The sequence below is a fragment of the Ylistrum balloti genome, unplaced genomic scaffold, assembly GCF_031769215.1.
Source record: "Ylistrum balloti isolate Yb309-2 unplaced genomic scaffold, AGI_CSIRO_Ybal_v1 Utg370594, whole genome shotgun sequence".
Taxonomy (NCBI): Eukaryota; Metazoa; Mollusca; class Bivalvia; order Pectinida; family Pectinidae; genus Ylistrum; species Ylistrum balloti.
Genome location: NW_026782368.1, coordinates 402,948 through 424,345, shown reverse-complemented (window position 1 = coordinate 424,345; position 21,398 = coordinate 402,948). Strand labels below are relative to the sequence as shown.

At 34.4% G+C, this 21,398-nt stretch overlaps 1 protein-coding gene and 1 pseudogene across 1 annotated transcript; both read left to right on the top strand.

The window, feature by feature from the left end:
• The first annotated feature begins 43 nt into the window (after positions 1 to 43).
• On the top strand, positions 44 to 16,696 carry LOC132556856 (EF-hand calcium-binding domain-containing protein 5-like). The gene is made up of 20 exons (XM_060221297.1): positions 44 to 64; positions 626 to 1,238; positions 1,553 to 1,709; positions 2,115 to 2,252; positions 2,525 to 2,680; positions 2,998 to 3,097; positions 3,472 to 3,582; positions 7,007 to 7,108; positions 7,701 to 7,897; positions 8,036 to 8,192; positions 8,560 to 8,711; positions 9,477 to 9,605; positions 10,015 to 10,187; positions 10,748 to 10,841; positions 11,350 to 11,484; positions 11,777 to 12,030; positions 13,741 to 13,991; positions 14,349 to 14,575; positions 14,910 to 15,012; positions 15,495 to 16,696. Exons 2-20 carry the CDS (start codon positions 634 to 636, stop codon positions 15,689 to 15,691), a joined length of 3,438 nt encoding a protein of 1,145 aa, XP_060077280.1. The 5' UTR covers positions 44 to 64; positions 626 to 633; the 3' UTR covers positions 15,692 to 16,696.
• Positions 16,697 to 17,743: 1,047 nt separating this feature from the next.
• Positions 17,744 to 18,882, top strand: LOC132556844 (uncharacterized; annotated as a pseudogene).
• The last annotated feature ends 2,516 nt before the right edge of the window (positions 18,883 to 21,398 follow it).

Here is a 21,398-nt window from a genome sequence, read left to right as displayed (position 1 = left end):
GGATATAGTTCTATTTGTCTCGTGATTTCCGTCAAATCAGGATAAATTGAAAGTTAACTCAACAGTAAGTTTATTTAGAATAAATACATGAGACAAAGAATGGCTGTATGCGCCACCATATTAGACTAACAATGACCTGATACTTTGAACAAGGTGCTCGATTTCTTGAAGTATTATCAATATTATAATTTTAGTCTGCTAAATTGAAAATCGACGATAGAATGAAAGGTTTCAAGATAGATGTCGATCATTCGATGACTAGAAGACTAACGGTAGTTAGTATTTTGCGAATGTGGTCAGTTTTTGACAAATTGACCTGTATAAATATGTTGAACCATATTGCCCTTCACCATGTACTGATGGATACTGCGATAAAAAAAATGACAAGGAAAGAAAAAATTAATGAGGTTGATCACGCATCACATTTATGTCATATTATACATTCTCAAATTTTATTAAGGCAGATGCATATGATTACACTGGACTTTCTCACAGATTTGATACTTATTTTGCAGTCAGATAATCTTTCCCTACACAATTCAAGGTATAAACAAATCTCATTTCCTACACGGATTGAACAAAGCGGTAATGCCTTAATTCACTGTGCATTTGTTTTCTCATTCAGTTTGAAACATGGCGGACACTTTAGCTATTAAACCCAGTACCCCTGGCAGTCCAAAAAAGAGGGTAACCTTATCAGCAGGGAAGGACCATCAGAACAGAAATGGTAGTGCTACAGGGAGAAAAACACCAGGCACCCCAAATTCAGGAGATTACTCAAAACCTGTTGTCAGAAGTGCTGTCAGAAGATGGAAGCGACTTCATGAACAGAACATGATGGAAAAACTAGTGGTCATCAGGAATGAAAAAAAGCAAAATGTCAAATTGTCACGAGATGATGCTAAAAAGGTTGCTAGGAAGATTCCCATTGAAATTCTTGCTAAAGATTGGCTAAATGACAATGAGGCAACACTTGAAGTAAGGGCATATTTGGTTGATAAAGTGCTACCCACTCTCATTTTAGGTGTGGAGAAACTACTTAATGAGGCAGACAGTAGAGGATTAGCAGAAGAGGTAGATGTTTCTCCAAATTTTAATCCTATTAACTTTTTAGCGCAATACCTAATGAGGAACAATCCTAAATACTGTAATTTCTCTGAGGCATCACCTTATGTGAGGGGACTGAGGGAGGTGGCTGATGACCTCAAGAAACAGTTGTTCAACATAGAGGACAACAGGTTGGTAGAATGTGTTATCACCACGATATTTCCAAAATAAGTTGATTTTTCCGTGTTGTACCTGTGTCATTTAAATCTTTGTTGGAATCAATTTATGTTGCATGAAACTATAAAAGTTACAGAATTTTACTCAACTTGATGAAGGGTATAAAGAATAATTGAGTGATTTGATAGAAATTTTAGGCTTAATACCAAATGTGAATGAATGTACTATATGTTAGGTTTTGGTTTCCATAATCCCTGTTAATGAAGTTGAAATCAAAAATAATAATAATAATAATATATACTGAATTATTATCCATATAAAATTTCAGATTAGCGAGAATAAAAGCTGAAGCCAAGAGAAGACGAGAAGAACGAGACAGACTAGAACTACTGAAACAACAGGAGAGAGAGCGACGGGAAGCAGCTTTCATGGAACAATTCTCAAACTGGAATGTACAACCTGATGGCAGAGTGGAATTATCTATTGTAAGACTGAAACCAGAGCTAATTGTGTAGAAATTGTATATATTGATTTGATTAACAGTATTAATTTTTTTTTTTTTAGTTTTCCTTTTAAACTATTTTTTAATTTATTTTCTTCAAATATAGAAAAAAAAATTAGTGGTGTTAATTTCCAAAATGCAACAAATATAAGGTTATTTTCCCCAAGTCTGAAGAAAACATATTTTTCTATGACACTCTGGTTGAGCACAACTCTATTACTTACATATCACTGTCAATAACACAAAATTTATAAATGTATAAAGAAGTGGATCTTTTTTTGTCACGGAACAAATAAATCTTTTTATTAAGTGTGCATCTTCAATAATATTCTATGGTCAGTTAACTCTTAAAACAATGCAGACAACATTTTTTTTTAATCCTGTTTAGGTTCAAAATGCTCTACGGTCATTTGTTGAAATAGCAGAAACTTTCCCAGAGGAGTTACAAAATGCTGCCAAATTGAGCCATGCATTAGAGCCAACAGATGAGACTGGGAAGTCTTTAACTGTGAAAGAATTTGCTAAAGTAGGTGTATCTTTTGTCTAGATAGTTTCATGTCAAAGATGAAAACAATCACATTTATTTAGTGCCTTTTGAAGAACTTATGCATTGGTGTATATATTTATCACAGTTCTTTTTATAAGAAAGAGATTAGAAAAATGTCTGTGATGTTTAAAGTGTGTCATACTGTTTATGGATTTAGCTATTATATATTAAACCTTTGCAAATTTTTGAAAATGCACCATGAATACAGTTGTGAAACAGCCAGTAAATCACACAATTATCTTCTTACACAGTATATGGGAATGTTTGTGGAAGAGCTGAGTAAAGAGATTTTTGAAGAATTCATGGCACATCTGTCCAAGTGTGCAACATCTCACAGAGCAGCTGCTAGTCGTGAGGCAAGGCGTATACTCCTTACCAACCTCTTCATCACATGTGACCACAGCGGTGTAAGTATTTTAGTATTTCCCTTTTTTAGAATTGATTGACAAAGCTTAAGTATTTCCATGTTAAAGATATTCTGTACAACAATATTTTGGAACTAAAAATGCAAGACACACTAAGGTTGCACAACATTTTGTATGTGCAGTTGTGTGTATATCAAGAGTTTGTGTAAGATTTTACTTTCCACATTCAGAAAAGTCAATAGACAACTTTATAAAAATTTATTTAGCATACCCCAGCCTAGGTATGGGTGGTGTCATTATTTATAAAAGCAGCATTAGTATTGTCATCAATTTGTAAAATTGTTCTCCTTTTGTTGCAGATTGGCTTGCTGGACCGACACAGAATTTTGAGTTTGTTTGAATCTTACTGGGATTCTCTGAAGGAGGACATCAAGAGGAACTTGAGGAATCCAAGGAGATGTAATATTTTCTGTCTTTTTATTGAAAGCACATAAGTGACTTTCTGTACGATATACATTGTATCTTTGTTGAATATGAAATGTATTTTTACAAAGTAAAATTCAATAATCTTGCCCCTAAGCTTTACCTGAAATTATAATTTATAATGATTTCAACTGGAAAAAAATAAAGAGGAAAAAGAATGTTGAAAAGGTAAGTAATATTTTATGTCATTTACATGTATCTGTCATTCTGCTTTGCCGCTAAAAATTTGTAAAGGTGCTGATAAGCTGATGTTGTACGCATATTTGGCTGTAATGTCAGACTAAACTTGGCAACTCCCAACTCCTGAAGAAGGAAAGAATTACTTTTCAATTAATGTTGTGCCATTATAGGGCCAGTTGCAGAGGTGGACGAGGTAGTTGACTATTTTGAGGATGATGACATTGAGAAGGAAGAGGAGACACAGCCAGAAGAAGTCTCACAGACCCAGCAGGAAACAGAAGGTAATGCCAAACTATAAAAATGTTTCTGTTCAGTTTTATATATATTCTCAAATCCTATTGTTGATAAAATATTTTTTTTTGCATGTTGAAAATTTGAATTTTTATAGAAATTTGATGAAAATCTATAAATTTTTACCTCTCACATCAAATTATAAATAATGATGTAAGATATTTGAGTAATTTGTTAATAGTCAGTGAAAAGGACATGTAAGTAATTGTACTGCCTGGTCTATTGTGACAATGTCTCCACTCTAAATGTGGCACTGATATTTCTACACGTAATGTGACAGTATAGTATTTACAATGAATCATGAACAGCACATTTGACAATGGTGATGCTATACACAAATATTACCTGTTTTTGCATGCTTCAATGATTGGTTCTTTTTTTTGCATGAAATGTTTATATTGCAATGTTGAGTCTTGGGAGGCATTTATCAGTCAGATCTATACTTTTTGCACAAAAATTAATGTCAGAAATAGAAACATTTACATTATTGACATCCCCCCTAACCCCCCAACCCCCTCCCTCCTCTTTGCCAAAACAATGCAGTAATCAATTTTCCAGTTGGCCAAATATATATGTAAATTGAGGTGTATATATTTAAATTGACCTATATATCTATATATATTTAAATTGACCTATATATATGTAAATTGACCTGTATGTCTGACTGTACTTGCCTGACATAGAGACTTGTTTGCTTGTTGCACCTTACCTCTGTTGATTGTTGCTTTGTTACCAATATTGTGCTGATGTAGACAAGAAGGAGGTAGAACAACAGGAGAGCACTACTGATGGTGCTGCAACTAAGGCTGATGAAGATAAACCCAAGGAGGACGAGACTGCAGAAACTCAGGCTCCCCAGGAAACAGAGGGTGAGAAACCTGCTGAGGGGGAGGCTCAGCAGGAAGAAAGCAAGGTGGACGAGGTTAAACAGGAAGAAAGCAAGGTGGATGAGGTTAAACAGGAAGAAAGCAAGGTGGATGAGGTTAAACAGGAAGAAAGCAAAGTGGATGAGGTTAAACAGGAAGAACAAGCAGAGACATCACAAGAAAAGCAAGAAGAAAAAGCAGAGGAGACTGTTGAAAAATCTGAAGAAAAAACAGAGGAAAAACCTGTTGAGAAAGAAGAAGAAAAAGTAGAGGAAAAAACTGAACAGGAAGAGACAGAAGAACAGACAAAAGTGGAGACTGAGAACCAGGACACAGAAAAGAAGGAGGAAGTATCAGCAGAAAAGACAGAAGATGGAGCAGCTGAGAAAACAGAGGATGACACTGCTGATAAACCTGAGGAGGGAGCAACAGAAAAAACAGAGGAAGAGGCAGCTGAACAGAAAGAGGATGGTACAGCTGATGAAAAGGATGGAGAGGAAGCATCACCTAAAGAAGGTAGTGATCATGATAGGGGCAGTGGGAAGGTATCCTCATCTCATCCTAACATCAGGCCCTGGTCTAACATGTCGAAGGGAAAGTAGAACCTTCCCAAATGTCATTTATAACCTGTGAACATATACTCTTACCTGAATTTCTACCTTCCCGATATAATACAGCCTCCTTCAGCTATTTCTCTTAAAACTAATTACACCAGATTCACAAGTTTGTTTTGTAAGTATGATATCACAATATTGCTTGATGTCTGTTAACCTGATTATCACCTTTGTTGTTGTTTGGCTGTAAGGGCCTTTAATGTTCCCAGCATGTCATTTATTATCATGAAAGCCTGTTCATGTCAATGTTCTCATACAGCATCTTAACCAAGGTTTAAACATGTGTAATGTGTACACATTTCACATGCACTTTCCTGATCTTCCTCCAAAGATGGAAACAATTCAATGTAAAAATCTGTCTTTGCACGGTATCTATGATAAGTGTATCTCATGATGTTGCTTTATTCTAAACTGTCATCACTTCAAAATAATTCTTCAAGATAGACCTCCAGATCCTTCAATTCATGGAAATGTTGACATGGTCATGTTAAACATGAACATACTGTTACAAATGAACATACTGTTACACATGAACATACTGTTACACATGATCAGACTGTTACACATGATCAGACTGTTACACATGATCATACTGTTACACATGATCAGACTGTTACACATGATCAGACTGTTACACATGATCAGACTGTTACACATGAACAGACTGTTACACATGAACATAATGTTACACATGATCATACTGTTACACATGATCAGACTTTTACACATGAACATACTGTTACACATGATCATACTGTTACACATGGTTAGACTTTTACACAGGATCATACTGTTACACATGAACATACTGTTACACATGATCATACTGTTACACATGAACATACTGTTACACATGAACATACTGTTACACATGAACATACTGTTACACATGAACATACTGTTACACATGATCATACTGTTACACATGAACAGACTGTTACACATGAACAGACTGTTACACATGAACATACTGTTACACATTAACAGACTGTTACACATGAACATACTGTTACACATGAACATACTGTTACACAGGATCATACTGTTACACATGAACATACTGTTACACAGGATCATACTGTTACACATGAACAGACTGTTACACATGAACAGACTGTTACACATGATCAGACTGTTACACATGAACAGACTGTTACTCATGAACAGACTGTTACACAGGATCATACTGTTACACATGAACATACTGTTACACAGGATCATACTGTTACACATGAACATACTGTTACACATGAACATACTGTTACACATGAACAGACAGATCTGTTACACATGAACAGACTGTTACACATCATGAACATACTGTTACACTGTTACACAGGTTACACATGAACATACTGTTACACATGAACATACTGTTACACAGGATCATACTGTTACACATGAACATACTGTTACACATGAACATACTGTTACACATGAACATACTGTTACACAGGATCATAATGTTACACATGAACATACTGTTACACATGATCAGACTGTTACACAGGATCATAATGTTACAAGTTTACAGATATCATGTTTGTTTGATGTTTTTGTTTCTCTGTTATCACTCTACTGTGTTTTCATGCATCATACAATTATTTAATGAATTTACATCTTTTGTTTATGTATAGGAGCTACTCAAAGATTTTTTAATTCTGAAATGACGATGTAGATATGAAACAATTTGTAACATCAGAATAATCATTTCAAAAGAGTAATATCTATTTCAATTTATGTTTATTTCATTTCGGCAAAAGAATCTTCAGACCATTTATATATCTGTTATCAGAATACTAAAAGAAGAAAAGAAATGAATATGTAAATAACATTGTTTATTAATCCAAAAATGTGTGATTTTATTGATTATGATGAATGTGATTAAGTAAGCTGTAATTAATTTCATTTGACCTTTGACTTCTGATCCATAGAGGCCGTCCCCGAGGTGACGACAGAACCACCCAAGACAGCCCAGGCTGAAAACACTTCAGTCACATTTGCTCTGGGAACAACATTTAGTCGAGAAAAGACAGGTACAGTTCTACAGTTTACAGGATAAGATAAAGACATGATTTTGAATAAAATAAGAGTAGTTTATTGATGGGATGGTTGTTAATATACTTATCTTTGTTGGTAATAGGTAGTACTGTGGACTATAGGCTGTTCTCTGTCAGTAGGGCAAAGTCTAATGCTCCACCATTGGTTCAGTTTGGAAAATAAAAGAAAGAAATATTGAATTTCTCACAATTTATTGTAATATCTTTAGTGAGATCATAATCATCCTGAGGCATGAGATTGTGATAATCAGTTACCACTTGTATGATTTGAATTTTGTTAATTGAAAATATGTTCTGTATCAGGATGTAATTATGTATAGTAATACTTCAAAAACTCTCAATATCAAAATTTTATTTGAAAAGTTAACAGATTCCTTTTTTTCCAATTAAATAAGTATTTATCATGTTTTATTGATTTTTTTTGTTAGAATGGATTTGTGATTTTGTCCATGAGAATTAATATTAAAAGACAAAATTTCCTTTCGTACAAACCTTCTTTCTGTTTCTTCAATACATTGTATACATATGTTTCATAGATACAGATGTAACTATTAACTTCTTATTTCAGCAATGACCCACATCAGTAAGACTTCTGGTGCATCAGCTTTTGATGAGAACTCACTGAATGTGTCACAGTTTGTTCACTTGACTGAAACATTCCTGGGAGAAGACCCCGTGGAAAAGTCCACTTTTGAGACTCTGTCTAAGTTTATCAAGGGCGGGTATGAAGAAACAGAAGAGGAGAAAATGGAGAGGCTTATGAAGGTAGCTTTACAAAACTTTCTCCAAATCTTATCATAAATCATTCATTGTGAGCTGTAGAATGTCATGTTGTCACTTTATATAATTATACATGTGAATTATCTACATTATAAATTCTAATTGAACAACATTTAATTTCAGGCCCGTAAAGAAGCATTATCATCCCAGCGCAAGTACCAGATGGACAACTTGTTTGAGAAGTGGGACAATGATGGGGCTGGCTACCTGGATCTAGATGAAGTGGAAACGGTGATGCAGAAATACAAGGAAGGACAGGAGAACCAGTCCATAGAAAGGGGTAAGGGTAAACCAGGGGCAAAGAGAACCAGTCCACAGAAAGGGGTAAGGGTAAAAACAGGGGCTAGGAGAACCAGGCCATAGAAAGGGGTAAGGGTAAAAACAAGGGCATGGAGAACCAGTCTATAGAAAGGGGTAAGGGTTAAATGGGGGCTAGGAGAACCAGGGTGTAGAAAAGGAGTAAGATTAAGATAGAGTGAGAACTTTTAGGCCAAAGAAAACCTGGATACAGGGTATGGGTATTACCAGGAGTAATGAAGAATTTAAGCAAGAAAATTCAGATACTTCAAGGGACAATAAAAAACAAAGATATTGTTTCACAAGAGTAAATGTTAGTATGAACTCGTGTGTTCTGTGTTTATTTACAGCCAAAGTCAGCCTAAAGAAGCAAGCTAAGTACTCCCAGGACAATCGCCTGAGTCGGCGGGAATTCCGACAGTTTGTACTGTTGGTTGTGGATGAGCTTCCAGGCGCTGATAGCTTTGATTACTTTGTGGAATTCCTCATCAACAGTGTTGAGGTGAGGGCCAACACATGTTTCAAGATTACTACTGTCAGTAATAAACCTGGGAGTTACAAAGATCTGGTTACAGAATAGCTTGTAGACTTATGACCTCAACTGACACAAATTAATAATCTACCAACTGTCGTACAAATGTAGTGTAACTTAGTAATCTCTGCTGAGTGGAAATATTTATCTAAAGTGTCTCAACACAATAGGGAAGATAAAACATTGCAGCAGAACTGTCTAATCCAAGGCTGCTTCAGCTGAAGGTTAATAACAAGAATGTCCTCAGAGGAATTTTTCATTTCTGTGTCCTACACTCAAGATAGGTAATGATTCTTTCTGTCCTGCTTGTTTTAATCGACTAAAACATATGAACAACACAACAGGAAGTGTATGTATGGAAAGATGATTTTTTTATAGCCCAAAATAAAATAAAAAATCAAGCCATTTTGTTTGAGGCTTTACCTTTAATCCTACCTTGGGTAAGAAAGAATGATGATTTTCCTTAATGAAATGGTATATATATTTCTGATAAATATGGATGAAATTTTCTATCTTTCCCGACATTATTGTTATCAGACATTGAACTTCCATAACCAACCTTGAACTGTAGTCTAATTTTTAATTTCAAATGACTCGATGGAAAAATAAAGTTACTTTCATTACAAACCTTGAATATCTGTATAGAGAGATATCTAGTCCTGGATTGATCAGTTGTGCATAGGAGATAGTAGTGGTAAAGAAACTGAATTCTCATCATTTTGTGAATTGTTACAGAGGACATATGCTGAGCGTATTCGAGGTGAGGCGAGGAAGAAGTGGCTCCAACAGGTAGTGAATGCTGCAGAAACAGGCGGTGCCAGTATGGAGCCTGTTTATAAAGCCATCTTCAATGCTTTGTACAAGGTAAGTCAAAAAATCTGTAAAATAACTCTACATATCATTGAATAACAGTGCTGTAGATTTGACAATTATTTTGACATTGACATTAAAGGAAACGGACCAATCACAGGTTGTTATGCTCCTTTTGAAGATTACAAATGAGCATCACCCAAGCCTTCATAGTAAACCATTATTCAACTTTAAAATTTGTTTGATCAACATCAGAGGATCAAACTAGTTTTTTTTGTCTTGTACACAAAGTGTCATACAAGGAATAACATATTCCAGGGGTGCAGAGAGTGAAAGTGATTTTTACCCCCAGGAGCATCGAGATTGGGCTAATATGGAAGTAAATGGTTTCCTTGACTTGTATCCATACTGTATGCTTGTATCAAGACTGTACTCATGTTTTACTGTACTTTTTGTCCTCTAGGATGCAGAAGCCCATGGTGGTGGTAAGAGAATTAGTGCTAACATCTCCATGTTGGAGCGTAACATCCTTGACCCCACTCGTGGAGATGTGTGTCTACGATACGTGGCTGCTACAGTGGATGATTCCGACTTCCTTCTTGGCAAAATCTTATTTAGTGACATGAAAGGGATCAGGTATGTTTATACCTTGTCATGAACTTGAGATAGTAATGTTGTGGTATGTACATTTTAATGACATTCCAAATATGACTTCATTTTAATAATGACCTTCCACTTCATGGTCAATTATAATGGTCACATAGTTGAGTACAATATCATTCAATCTATTGACTTTGAATTATCAAAGATGTTTAAATGAAACTTCATATAGATTTTAAATGCATCATCTGCAGGCATGCATTGCTCTGAAATTAGGTTACTGTGACCTCTTACATAAGGTCATTAGGTGTCATTCCAAGTAAATAAATTTCTATCTCTTCATCTTATAAGTAATTTTTTGACATCATTATGAAAAGCAGTTTATCAAAATGAAATACAGAGTTCTCTTGGTAAAAGGTCGTGTAGTCAAAATTCAAGGTAATTGAAATCTATCTTTTCAACACATAAATTTCTATAATATATATATTACAATATAAGTAATCGTATTTAGATCAAACATAGTTACAGAACAAATTCTGTACCATCGTATAACAAGTAAATCACTTTAAAAGTCTCTTTGTTATTTCTTGACACAGTTTTACATCTGTCGAGAGTGGCAAACCAATCCATGTACCCAGAGTATATAACCATGGAAACATCCAGTTCTGGAATCCCTACAGAGTACCAGAGGTAATGTCTTGTAGAAATCATTTAGGAACCCCTATTGAGCACCACAAGTAATGTCTAGTAGAAATGATTTAGGATCCCCTACCAAGACTACAAGTAATGTCTAGTAGAAATGATTTAGGATCCTCTACCAAGACTAGAGGTAATGCCTTGTAGAAATCATTTAGGATCCCCTACCAAGACTAGAGGTAATGTCTTGTAGAAATCATTTAGGATCCCCTACCAAGACTAGAGGTAATGCCTTGCAGAAATCATTTAGGATCCCTTACCAAGTATCAGAGGTAATGTCTTGGTATAGAAGTAATCTATGTATCCCTTAAATGATCACCAGTGGTAATGTCTTGTAGAGATAATCTTGTTATCTATGGCATGTACCAGAGGTAATCTATCAGAGGTTGGAGAGAAATATTCTCCTGGAAATCTAAAATTATTTTTAATACTTACATATGAAGTATGTTACTATGTGTAGAACTTATTCTCAAGCTTTGTAAATTGTTATTGTTACTACCAGGACCGTGAAGGATCATTCATCGTTGTACCTCTCAAGGACAAGAGAAAGCGTGTGTTTGGACTGCTAGGAATTGACACACTAAACGACCGACACACCAAGACCATCTTCATCACTCACGAGATTCAGTTCTTCCAGGTACAGACACAAATGTCTGACTTATTGTAACCAAGATTATAAAGATTCAAACAGAGTTTTAGTTTCCTATCTCCTCAATAAATGTAATATAATATACTTAGAACCCACTATTGTACTCTGTTATTAAACCAACAAAGATAATATGTAGTTTAATTTGAACACCGTAGGACTTTTTTCTCATCCTCTCTAAAATTTCTGGATATACACATAATTTGTTTCTTTAAATCTAACATGAATTTCTCTTTGAATTGCTTCCTAACATCTTCACTTGAATTGTTTCCTTTTTCATCAGGGTGTAGCCAAAGCCTTTAGCATTGCGTACCACCATGTAGATATGAGTAAGAAATTACTGCGGATCACAGAGAGTGCGGTGTCCTGGATCCACCGACGTAGTCCACATGTCCACGAGATCACTACATACATGGTGGAACCGGAGGGCCAAGAGAAAGATTATGTACTCAGGAAAATGATGACAACCGATGTCAAGGGAAATGTTGTCAACATGACAAACCCACCACGACTTGAAAGGAAAGATAACTTGTTCAGGTATGGAGACTGTACAACAGAATGGTGTAATAAATTATCATTAAAGTCTTATATACAGTGAAATCAGGTGTCACCCCCAAAATCTTACCCAAATGTTTTATCACTTCAGCAGGAACAGAAAATAGATGACTTCGCTTGAATTTACCAGATACTGATGGTATCCATAATACTTACTAAAAGTGTGATTCATTATAGAGTGATGGGCATATTTTTGAAAGATTCAGGAATGAAAGTGGAGCAGATATAGATTGGAATTTTCAGTAGATATGGATGTATAGTATACAAATCTACCACTAGTGATCACAAATGTGTACTTTACAAAAATCACTAAATTCATGAAAACTACCATGACTTCAAATAATATTTTTATTATTCTTGAAAGAAAAATCAGTAATTTGAACTCGGTCACTACTAATGATGATGAGACTTTGATGATTGGTCAATATATACGATGCGATTCCTTCTGATGGACACAAAGTTAAAGTAAAATTGATGACAGTATGATGACTGTTCTGTGTTTTACTAGTCTGTTCTGTTCTGTGTTTTACTAGTCTGTTCTGTTCTGTGTTTTACTAGTCTGTTCTGTTCTGTGTTTTACTAGTCTGTAATGTATCTGTGTTTTACTAGTCTGTAATGTATCTGTGTTTTACTAGTCTGTAATGTATCTGTGTTTTACTAGTCTGTTCTGTTCTGTGTTTTACTAGTCTGTTCTGTTCTGTGTTTTACTAGTCTGTAATGTATCTGTGTTTTACTAGTCTGTAATGTATCTGTGTTTTACTAGTCTGTTCTGTTCTGTGTTTTACTAGTCTGTTCTGTTCTGTTCTGTGTTTTACTAGTCTGTAATGTATCTGTGTTTTACTAGTCTGTAATGTATCTGTGTTTTACTAGTCTGTAATGTATCTGTGTTTTACTAGTCTGTTCTGTTCTGTGTTTTACTAGTCTGTAATGTATCTGTGTTTTACTAGTCTGTAATGTATCTGTGTTTTACTAGTCTGTAATGTATCTGTGTTTTACTAGTCTGTTCTGTTCTGTGTTTTACTAGTCTGTTCTGTTCTGTGTTTTACTAGTCTGTAATGTATCTGTGTTTTACTAGTCTGTAATGTATCTGTGTTTTACTAGTCTGTAATGTATCTGTGTTTTACTAGTCTGTTCTGTTCTGTGTTTTACTAGTCTGTTCTGTTCTGTGTTTTACTAGTCTGTAATGTATCTGTGTTTTACTAGTCTGTAATGTATCTGTGTTTTACTAGTCTGTAATGTATCTGTGTTTTACTAGTCTGTTCTGTTCTGTGTTTTACTAGTCTGTTCTGTTCTGTGTTTTACTAGTCTGTAATGTATCTGAACTGTTAGTTGAACACATTTTCTGATTATTTCTGATTGAACTCAAATTCCAACTGGTCTCTCTATTTACATTAATTGACTGATTGTTTCTTCAATAGTGTTTATGTCTTAAAGTATTTTTATTGAGTTGTGTTTAATAAAGACTGTTGTTTACGGAATTACTTCTCAGTTATTCTTAATTTGTCTTTACAGTCTACATAGTATTAGTTAGGAATAAACCAACCTATATATCTGGTCCTGTTCAGTGGAATAACTAACATATGTTATTTCATTGTCCTGCATGAAGTCTAGCTTCTGACTTCTGAGTCAGAATTTGAATGGCTTCCCATCTTTTTAGGTGTTATAACGTTATATGGTAAATTTCTATTGCAGGGATTACCTGTTCAAGTGTGTAGATAACAGTGAAAGTGTATCAGCTGACGCCTACGGACAGCGCCATCTTGGTTTCCCCTTACGTAACGATGGTGGGAAGGCGGTGGCTGTGGTGGACATCAGTATTGGAGAGCTTAAACACCTTCCCACTCATGAAAACAAGGAGGTACAAAGGATGCTGAGGTTGTTACAACAGGCACACAAGGAAATCACACGGGAATCAGCAGGAGACGATAAGCTAATGGTGTTAGGTATAGTTCTATATTAAAGTTTTCTGAGACAGGAAAGCTAATCAGCTTTATGTTCCAAAAGGAAACATTTCCTGTAAATTAAAACCTTTCTTGCTCTCCTCCTTATGACTTGTTTAAAATGTATGACAATCATGAGTTTAGAATATTGATTAACTCCTATTTTTTGTATTCCTTCTTATAAACCTGTCATAATCAGATATATCAAATATTAAAAATAACATGTGTGAGCACTTTTTCTATGGTTGGGATGTTCATTAAATTGACTAAAGGAACTACAGTTGATATATTTATCAAGTTATCTTTCCGCATAAAAATTAAACACCTGTACAGTACACACTTGCAATTGCTTCCTTACAGAGGCAGAGAAGGATGATGATGGCAGGATGGACATCATGTTTGACCGACTCATGCTGATGGAACTCAGAGAAAACGTGTCCAAGATTGATGCCAAGGGTTTTGCTGAACTTCGAAGCTACAATGATCCTCCTAAAATCATCAATGACATTGTGCGAGCAGTGTGTGCAATATTCTACTATGAAAAAATTATTTCTGGCGAGTTGGATAATTGGGGAGAATTGAAGGGGGTAAGAAGCATTCTATTAAATTTCAATTATATTGTGAATTAATCCCAGACTATGTTACTGTGCAGACTGTAGTGTCAAGACATTGAAAGTTATCAAAAGCCAAACTTCATTACATAGAAAATGTTGAAAAACTAGAATCTGTTAAACATACAACTCAAGGAATTTAAAAAGGTCACATTTTGTCTGAAAAAACCAAACCAAGGATCAGAGATGTCAGGGACACATTTAATGAAGTTACAGAAAGACAGTGTATAGCTGGGAAATAGAAATACGTTATTAACACTGTGTAGATTTATGTTTTTTTCTTTTTGAAACTTCCTTTTATCTATTTCAGTTAATCAACAATGACCTTCTACAAAAGATCGAGCACTATGATCCAACCTCCACTGAAAACCAAAAACTTATCGCCCCAGACAAGATTGAGGTCTTCCTCAAAGGTAAATACATACATAACAATTTTAGTGTGTGTGGGCTAGACTGTCCTGTACTGTTAGTGTTGTGTTATGGGACAATTTACCCAAATTGTTCTGGATAGCATATAATGACAAGCTTCTTGTATGTTGTTCTGTGTGGTAGTCATTACTACTTCAAGGAGACCCTGCTTCAAAAATCACCCCAAATGTTTTGAAGAAAATAAAGCCAGCAAAATCAACTTTACCAATGAAATGTTGGAGATTCAACTCACAGAGGCTTTCCTGGCCAAAATAAAAAAAGATAGCAGTGAAAATTATTAATGGAGCTCAGGTTTTTTTGGGTTTTTTTTTTTTTTTTGTCTATGAAATTCATGCAACTGCTGTCAGCTACACAACACCAAGGGGAATTGTGGTTTGGGGTCTGTGAATATGGTGGAACTTTGCAATGCTATTCTCTATCTTATAAATAAATCTTGTAAAATTATGACCCTTTGATTTACCTACAGATGTTCCCCATGGAGAGGTGGCAAAGTTTGGTTCCATCCCAGCCCAGAACATGTACAACTGGGTATTTGTATGTATTTCCCTGATCGAGCATACACTGAAAATGAGGAAGAATTCCGACGAAGGTGCGATCATTCCGTCAGGACAGGAGGAATCAAAGGTGTCCGAGTCTGCACCTGAAGCTCCAGCCGAGACATGAGGACAAATCTGACCATGGACTCGCAAGGACAAACTTTAAGACAGTCACAGACATAAACAGACTTACTGATGCCCCAAAGACATTGTTGTGAAGGGAATGACTATACACATAAACTGGAAACATTTCTGTTCCTATTCTGTGATTACAGCTGAACAATTTTAAACAATATCTGTTCTGTTCTGTCAGGGACAATCAGAACAATGATAAATAGAACTTACTTTTCTGGTACTAGATATGTGGATGAGAATTGGTCTGTTTTTCTCTTCATTAATGTTCATGTAGTGACGTCAAGCTCTATTTATGTACAGATTTGTATATAGACCTGATAAATTTCTAATGATAGATGATGTTTACTGAGGTAAAAATATATATTCCTCTATTTACAATTTTTATCTGTGATGTTTTAACTAAAATTGATATAGCAGATATAAGTACTAGGGCTTGAAAATAGCTATGCATAAACTGTTTATTTTACAAAGTATAAAATTTGATTTACAAATGATAAATATTTACCTTCTTAAAACAAATGGCCAATATTTGAATTGTACATACACATAGTTGCCTTCAGAAGCCAAACATAATTCTTTGTTTACCATAATTTGCTTGTTGTCTTTTAGATTTCTATTCTCGGTCTCTTTAATGTATGTTTTTATGGTACATTCCCATTTCAGGTGTTCTTTCTTTTACATTACCATGAGATCTAGAGTTCAGTGGAGTAGGAGAGACACTTAAATGGGATTGAGATCAGTTTAAAAAGGTTCAATTTGAGGTATAAATAACATATTGTGATAGGAAAGTTTTACGGAAATAATATCATTACAAGGAGCTCTTGATAAGAGAAACAGTTATTATAAAATTGTGAGGATTGACTGACAAAATTGTGAGGATTAACTGACATGTAGCCAGTGCATGACCAAACATCTGTGATATCAACCACAACCGTCCAAAGTTATAGATTTAGTGATATCGTGCTTTTTCTTTTTCATTTAATGCCATTTTATCCACATTGTGCCTTTAATTGTATTTCAAGATTTGTGATGAAAAAAATTTTTTTTAACGGTTGAAAAGTTCAAATAATTGTTTTATTTTTCTTTATTCATTTATTCCTATTTTTGATACAGTAATGGCATTGATTGGTTTATGTGATTTTTTTTAAAAGATGAAATCTTACATAATTACATTTTACTAAATCAAATTAATAAAAAAATGTTTGAAATAAAAATTGACAACTGTACAAATCTGACTGCCAACTGTCTAGCATTAGTTTATAGACCTATATATAACATCCTTTAGTGATTTATTTAGTAAAGATGTCATCTAAAATGCTACGTATATCACTGACTTAAGACTGGAATTTGCAGTAAATTAAACTAAGTTATTTTTGTATGTATGCATTGTATGTACAAAAATTTTACCATGATGTATGTTGCTTCTGTCCCAACCATTTTTGTAAATATGTTTTTCGGGATTATTTTGTTGTACATATGTAAATATTACAGGCATAACATTCTTTTTTAATAGCCAAATTTAAACTATATAGAGTATTCATACTCAACTACAAGTATTAGAATTTTGAATGAGGCCAGCATATCTTGTGATAACACCGTCTACACTGGCTGACACATACAAGTTACCTGACTTTTCAAAGTTACCATGTTCTATTTTAATCATACAACTGTTTTGCCAAATCATTTTTAAGATGTCTTTTGGCAATAAATTGTTTTAATAAGAAACATGTTTTTATTTATTATTTTCAGCTGAACTGTTTTTATTCAAAATGTTTCCTGATGAAGTGTGTTGACATATGAAGCTCTGACAGAAGGTAACACTATTTCAATTCGAAAATACAAAATATCAGTCATATTAATAGTAGATTGGAATATCAAAGGCAGAAAGTTTCAACTGAATATCATATTGGTAATCTATATATTTGAGTTGTCAACCTTTGTATAGTGTTAGTGGAGATCAATCACCTGTAACCTGTAATTTGTACTAGTAGTCAATAAACCTTATGGGTGTACATGGGTAGGAGTTTGAAACATTCCACAAATAATGGCATTAAACATCATATTTGATGGAGGATCGTCCAAGAATGCCCGCTTTTTGACCGTAGCTGAATTTCCAGAAAAACTCAAACTGATTACTATGGGTCTTCTGTCTTATATAAGTATCCCTTCTTAATCATTGATGCCCTTAAAAATCATAAAATACTGTGGGGCGGATTGTCAACATGTATTTACTTTCTCAGGCACTTACTGCAGTGTTTGTCCAGTTGAGCCAATGCATGTGTCTGGGGGTGTGTTTGAGGGAATATATGCTATTTAGATGACAAAGTGTTACCTGAAAATAAACAAGAAAAACATATCCTGTGCAAACTATTGGGTTTTCTGCTAGATAAAGCTGAGATTAGTGCACATGTAAAACAAAGGGAAAACGAAAGTAGAAAACAGCAATTACATCATGTGTCATTATACAAAATGATTGTTTTGAAATCTGTGTTCAACTTGTATGTTCACATATTCAAATATTAAAATATATCATGTACAATACAATATTTATTTTTTAAAAAATGGGAAAGGAACAGACCTCCCATCTCGAGAACATGTCAACATTATTTGTTGTTGCTTGAAAGAATGGATTCATAGATTTCAGACTCAGTGGGCAACATATCGAGTACTGAATTGTCATTTTGTTTTTCGCGGGTATCCCACTTTGAGTAACTACTGACAACACGAGTGACGTCACACAGACTTTTCTTCTACAGTATTGTAAAGAGCAGACTTGTCCCTTCACATTGATATAAAATTTTGTACAAATTTCCTGTCCAGAGACTATTAATTGTATAATTTAATTGTGCGTTTCTCTTTTCTTTTTTTTTTCTTTTTTTTTTGTTTAGTTAATCTTTATGACTCATTACAGAGTCTACGACAGAGTCAGTGAACTCGTCTGCTGTACTTGTTTTCTGGTTGGTAATAAATTATAAGTACCATGGTATTGTACAAGGAATGAAATCCACACGAGCTGCCTTTTTTACACATGCAGATCTACTCAGTATACACGTGAAACTTGGTGGTGTTGGAAATACATCTCAAACATCACACAAGGTTTTACAGAATGGTTCTAGGAAACGACATAGACATCCAGAACTTGAAAAAATGAAAGAACGGAAACAACTGATAAATCAGCAATAAGACACTATAGTGTCGCTATTGTTATTTACTTCAGCTGTAATACTAAACAAGTTTTCAGGATATCTTGAAATTTGATTGTAATTTTGTTGCATTTTAGTGTTTAATGTCTTCATACTTAAAGTTTCATAAATATTTGAATAAATTCTGACCATACACATATTTTCTACACAGTGTAATCACAAGAATCTGCAAGCGCCCACTTTTAGTGTCTTCTTTCAACATGCAGTACACTCAGTTCTTGGGTTCCTATGTCCAATAAACAGAAGGCATCGGAAAAACCATCCACTTCTAAAACTTTAAAAAAAAAAAAAAAAAAACCTGGTTATTAACAGTGTGGCATGTACCTTTAACAGTAACCTGGTTGTTGTCACGATATGGCATCTTGTGCAGTCTATCTCAATTTTATCAAACTGTTCCACGATTACCTCAGCGTTTACTCCCGCACGAGTTATTTAATATTCCCCTCAAAAGATTTGTCACTGACGATCACAAGTCAAAATTAACAGCAGACAAGTCGCCTAATTTAGCCAACGACTATGACGATCTAAAGGGGAAAAAAGACGCGTCAAGCGTCTGCCACATGGTTTGAATACTTTGGTAAGTCGTTCGAAATGGAAATAAAGTTAAATATTGATAATTGTTGTCACAAAAGTCAGTGATAAGAAACCAAAAAAATACTGAAATTACCGAAAGGCTAAATATGTTGACGATATATATAATGGTAAATTTAAACGTGAGATATAATCCATTACATGCAAAACAATGAAACACTTTTATAGAGGATGGCTATCTACGGCCAAATTCGAAATTTTGAATACATTCTTCCGACAAATCAGTAAAATTTTGTTCAAAATGTACAATTCACAGAAACAATTAAAAGTTCCAAATCTAAGAGATTGCCACTGGCATAAGTATCCAATATTGAACCCTAAACAAACCAACCCTCCACTCACACCCCACACTAGAAAGATCAAAGAGGCAGCTGTGATTGGCTGTCGGTTTTATCTGGTACGCCAAATTTTATAATAAAAAACAAGAGTAAATGAAATTATTACTGTATATTTGAATAAAATATTTGTTTCTACTTTAGTCATAAACACGTTCATATAATTTAATTTATACATGATACCCCCTATTCCATATTTTATGTATAATCCATATTTTACGCGGTGACATTTGTACCCAACGGAACAGATGTTACGTTTTATTATAGTATCTGTTGCCACAGGGGCCTGTAACCATGCTTCTGTGGGGTGAGGGCTTATACATGTATTGTATACTAGTCATAGTATACCATAAAATCTCTTATCCCCCAGAAACACTGTTACGGGCACCTGTGGTTCTTGAATTGCCACAGTTTATTACCGCGTTAACATATCAGAATATGTCAATAACCTATATGAATGTTTGTTTACCTTTTCAACTGACCGCCTGATAGAGAGAGTAAACTAGCTGGAAGGACTATGGTGATGCTGGTGCTGTACGTAAACATTTGTACGCTGGACTAGACTATATTTCCTGTCCATCGAAAGGTAGATGTCTTTATTGGTTTTTGGAGGGTACATAATTGGCAATAAAATGGTCCATATGAACATAAACTCAGCTAGAAAATTAAGTGATCTCTCGACTTATCATTCCTGACACTTATATCATACAATATCGATGTTAATTACTGTTTTTACAGTTTATAAAGACATTTGTGAATGACACTTTTTAACATTAATTCTGAAATTAAGAATTCAGTATTTCTATAATTTCTGCCTATTTATGATATAATTCAAATTTTTGGTGATAAACTAACTGCATTATTAAATAGTGATAATACCGATAAATATGTTAATGATAGTAAGCATATTAATGATATTCATAATAAATATCAAATCACTTATTTATTTAAATCAAATGTGCATTTGAAAGATTGATATTTCAAAATGCATTAAATTGCGTATTTAATACTGATTTCTGCTCCAATAGTTGCAAAAGCATATTTTGTCTGATTCGATTTATCGCATCCTTATTCAGAATGTCTCAAAAGTAACCACAGTTTGATCTGCCAGAGTGACTTCCCTTCGTTTTATCCTGTCCGATAGTGTAGCGATCGCGATGATGCCGGTAACCACAAATACATATACACTACTTCACCAGAAAACAGAATCTAATGTCATCGAAACGTCACACTCAACTCTTTTTTCTGATTGTGCAATAAGAGCAGTCATTCTATTGACATCACAAAAAAATGTTCCGGATAAAAGTCCATATTTGTCTATTTAATCACGTGAAAGTGCACTTTCCAAGAAAACCTCAATTTTCAGTAAGGAACGATTTCAAAAGAACATCAAATATATGCATGTATTCAATTCAAATTAATTACGAAAACACGGCATATGTGTTACAGTAAACCCAGGGAACTTTAAGCACATGTTCAGGTCAATTCCGCTATATGTTGCCCTAATGCATCTTTCTTACTTTTAGTAAGAACTAATAGAAGGGAAGTAACTCTAATACAAAGCATCACG

Excerpts from the sequence above, each read along its gene's own strand:
- LOC132556856 (XM_060221297.1), top strand. The coding sequence starts at position 634 with ATGGCGGACACTTTAGCTATTAAACCCAGTACCCCTGGCAGTCCAAAA. Across the intron at positions 2,253-2,524 it reads CTGTGAAAGAATTTGCTAAA|TATATGGGAATGTTTGTGGA; the intron begins GTAGGTGTATCT and ends CTTCTTACACAG. Across the intron at positions 3,098-3,471 it reads CTTGAGGAATCCAAGGAGAT|GGCCAGTTGCAGAGGTGGAC; the intron begins GTAATATTTTCT and ends GTGCCATTATAG.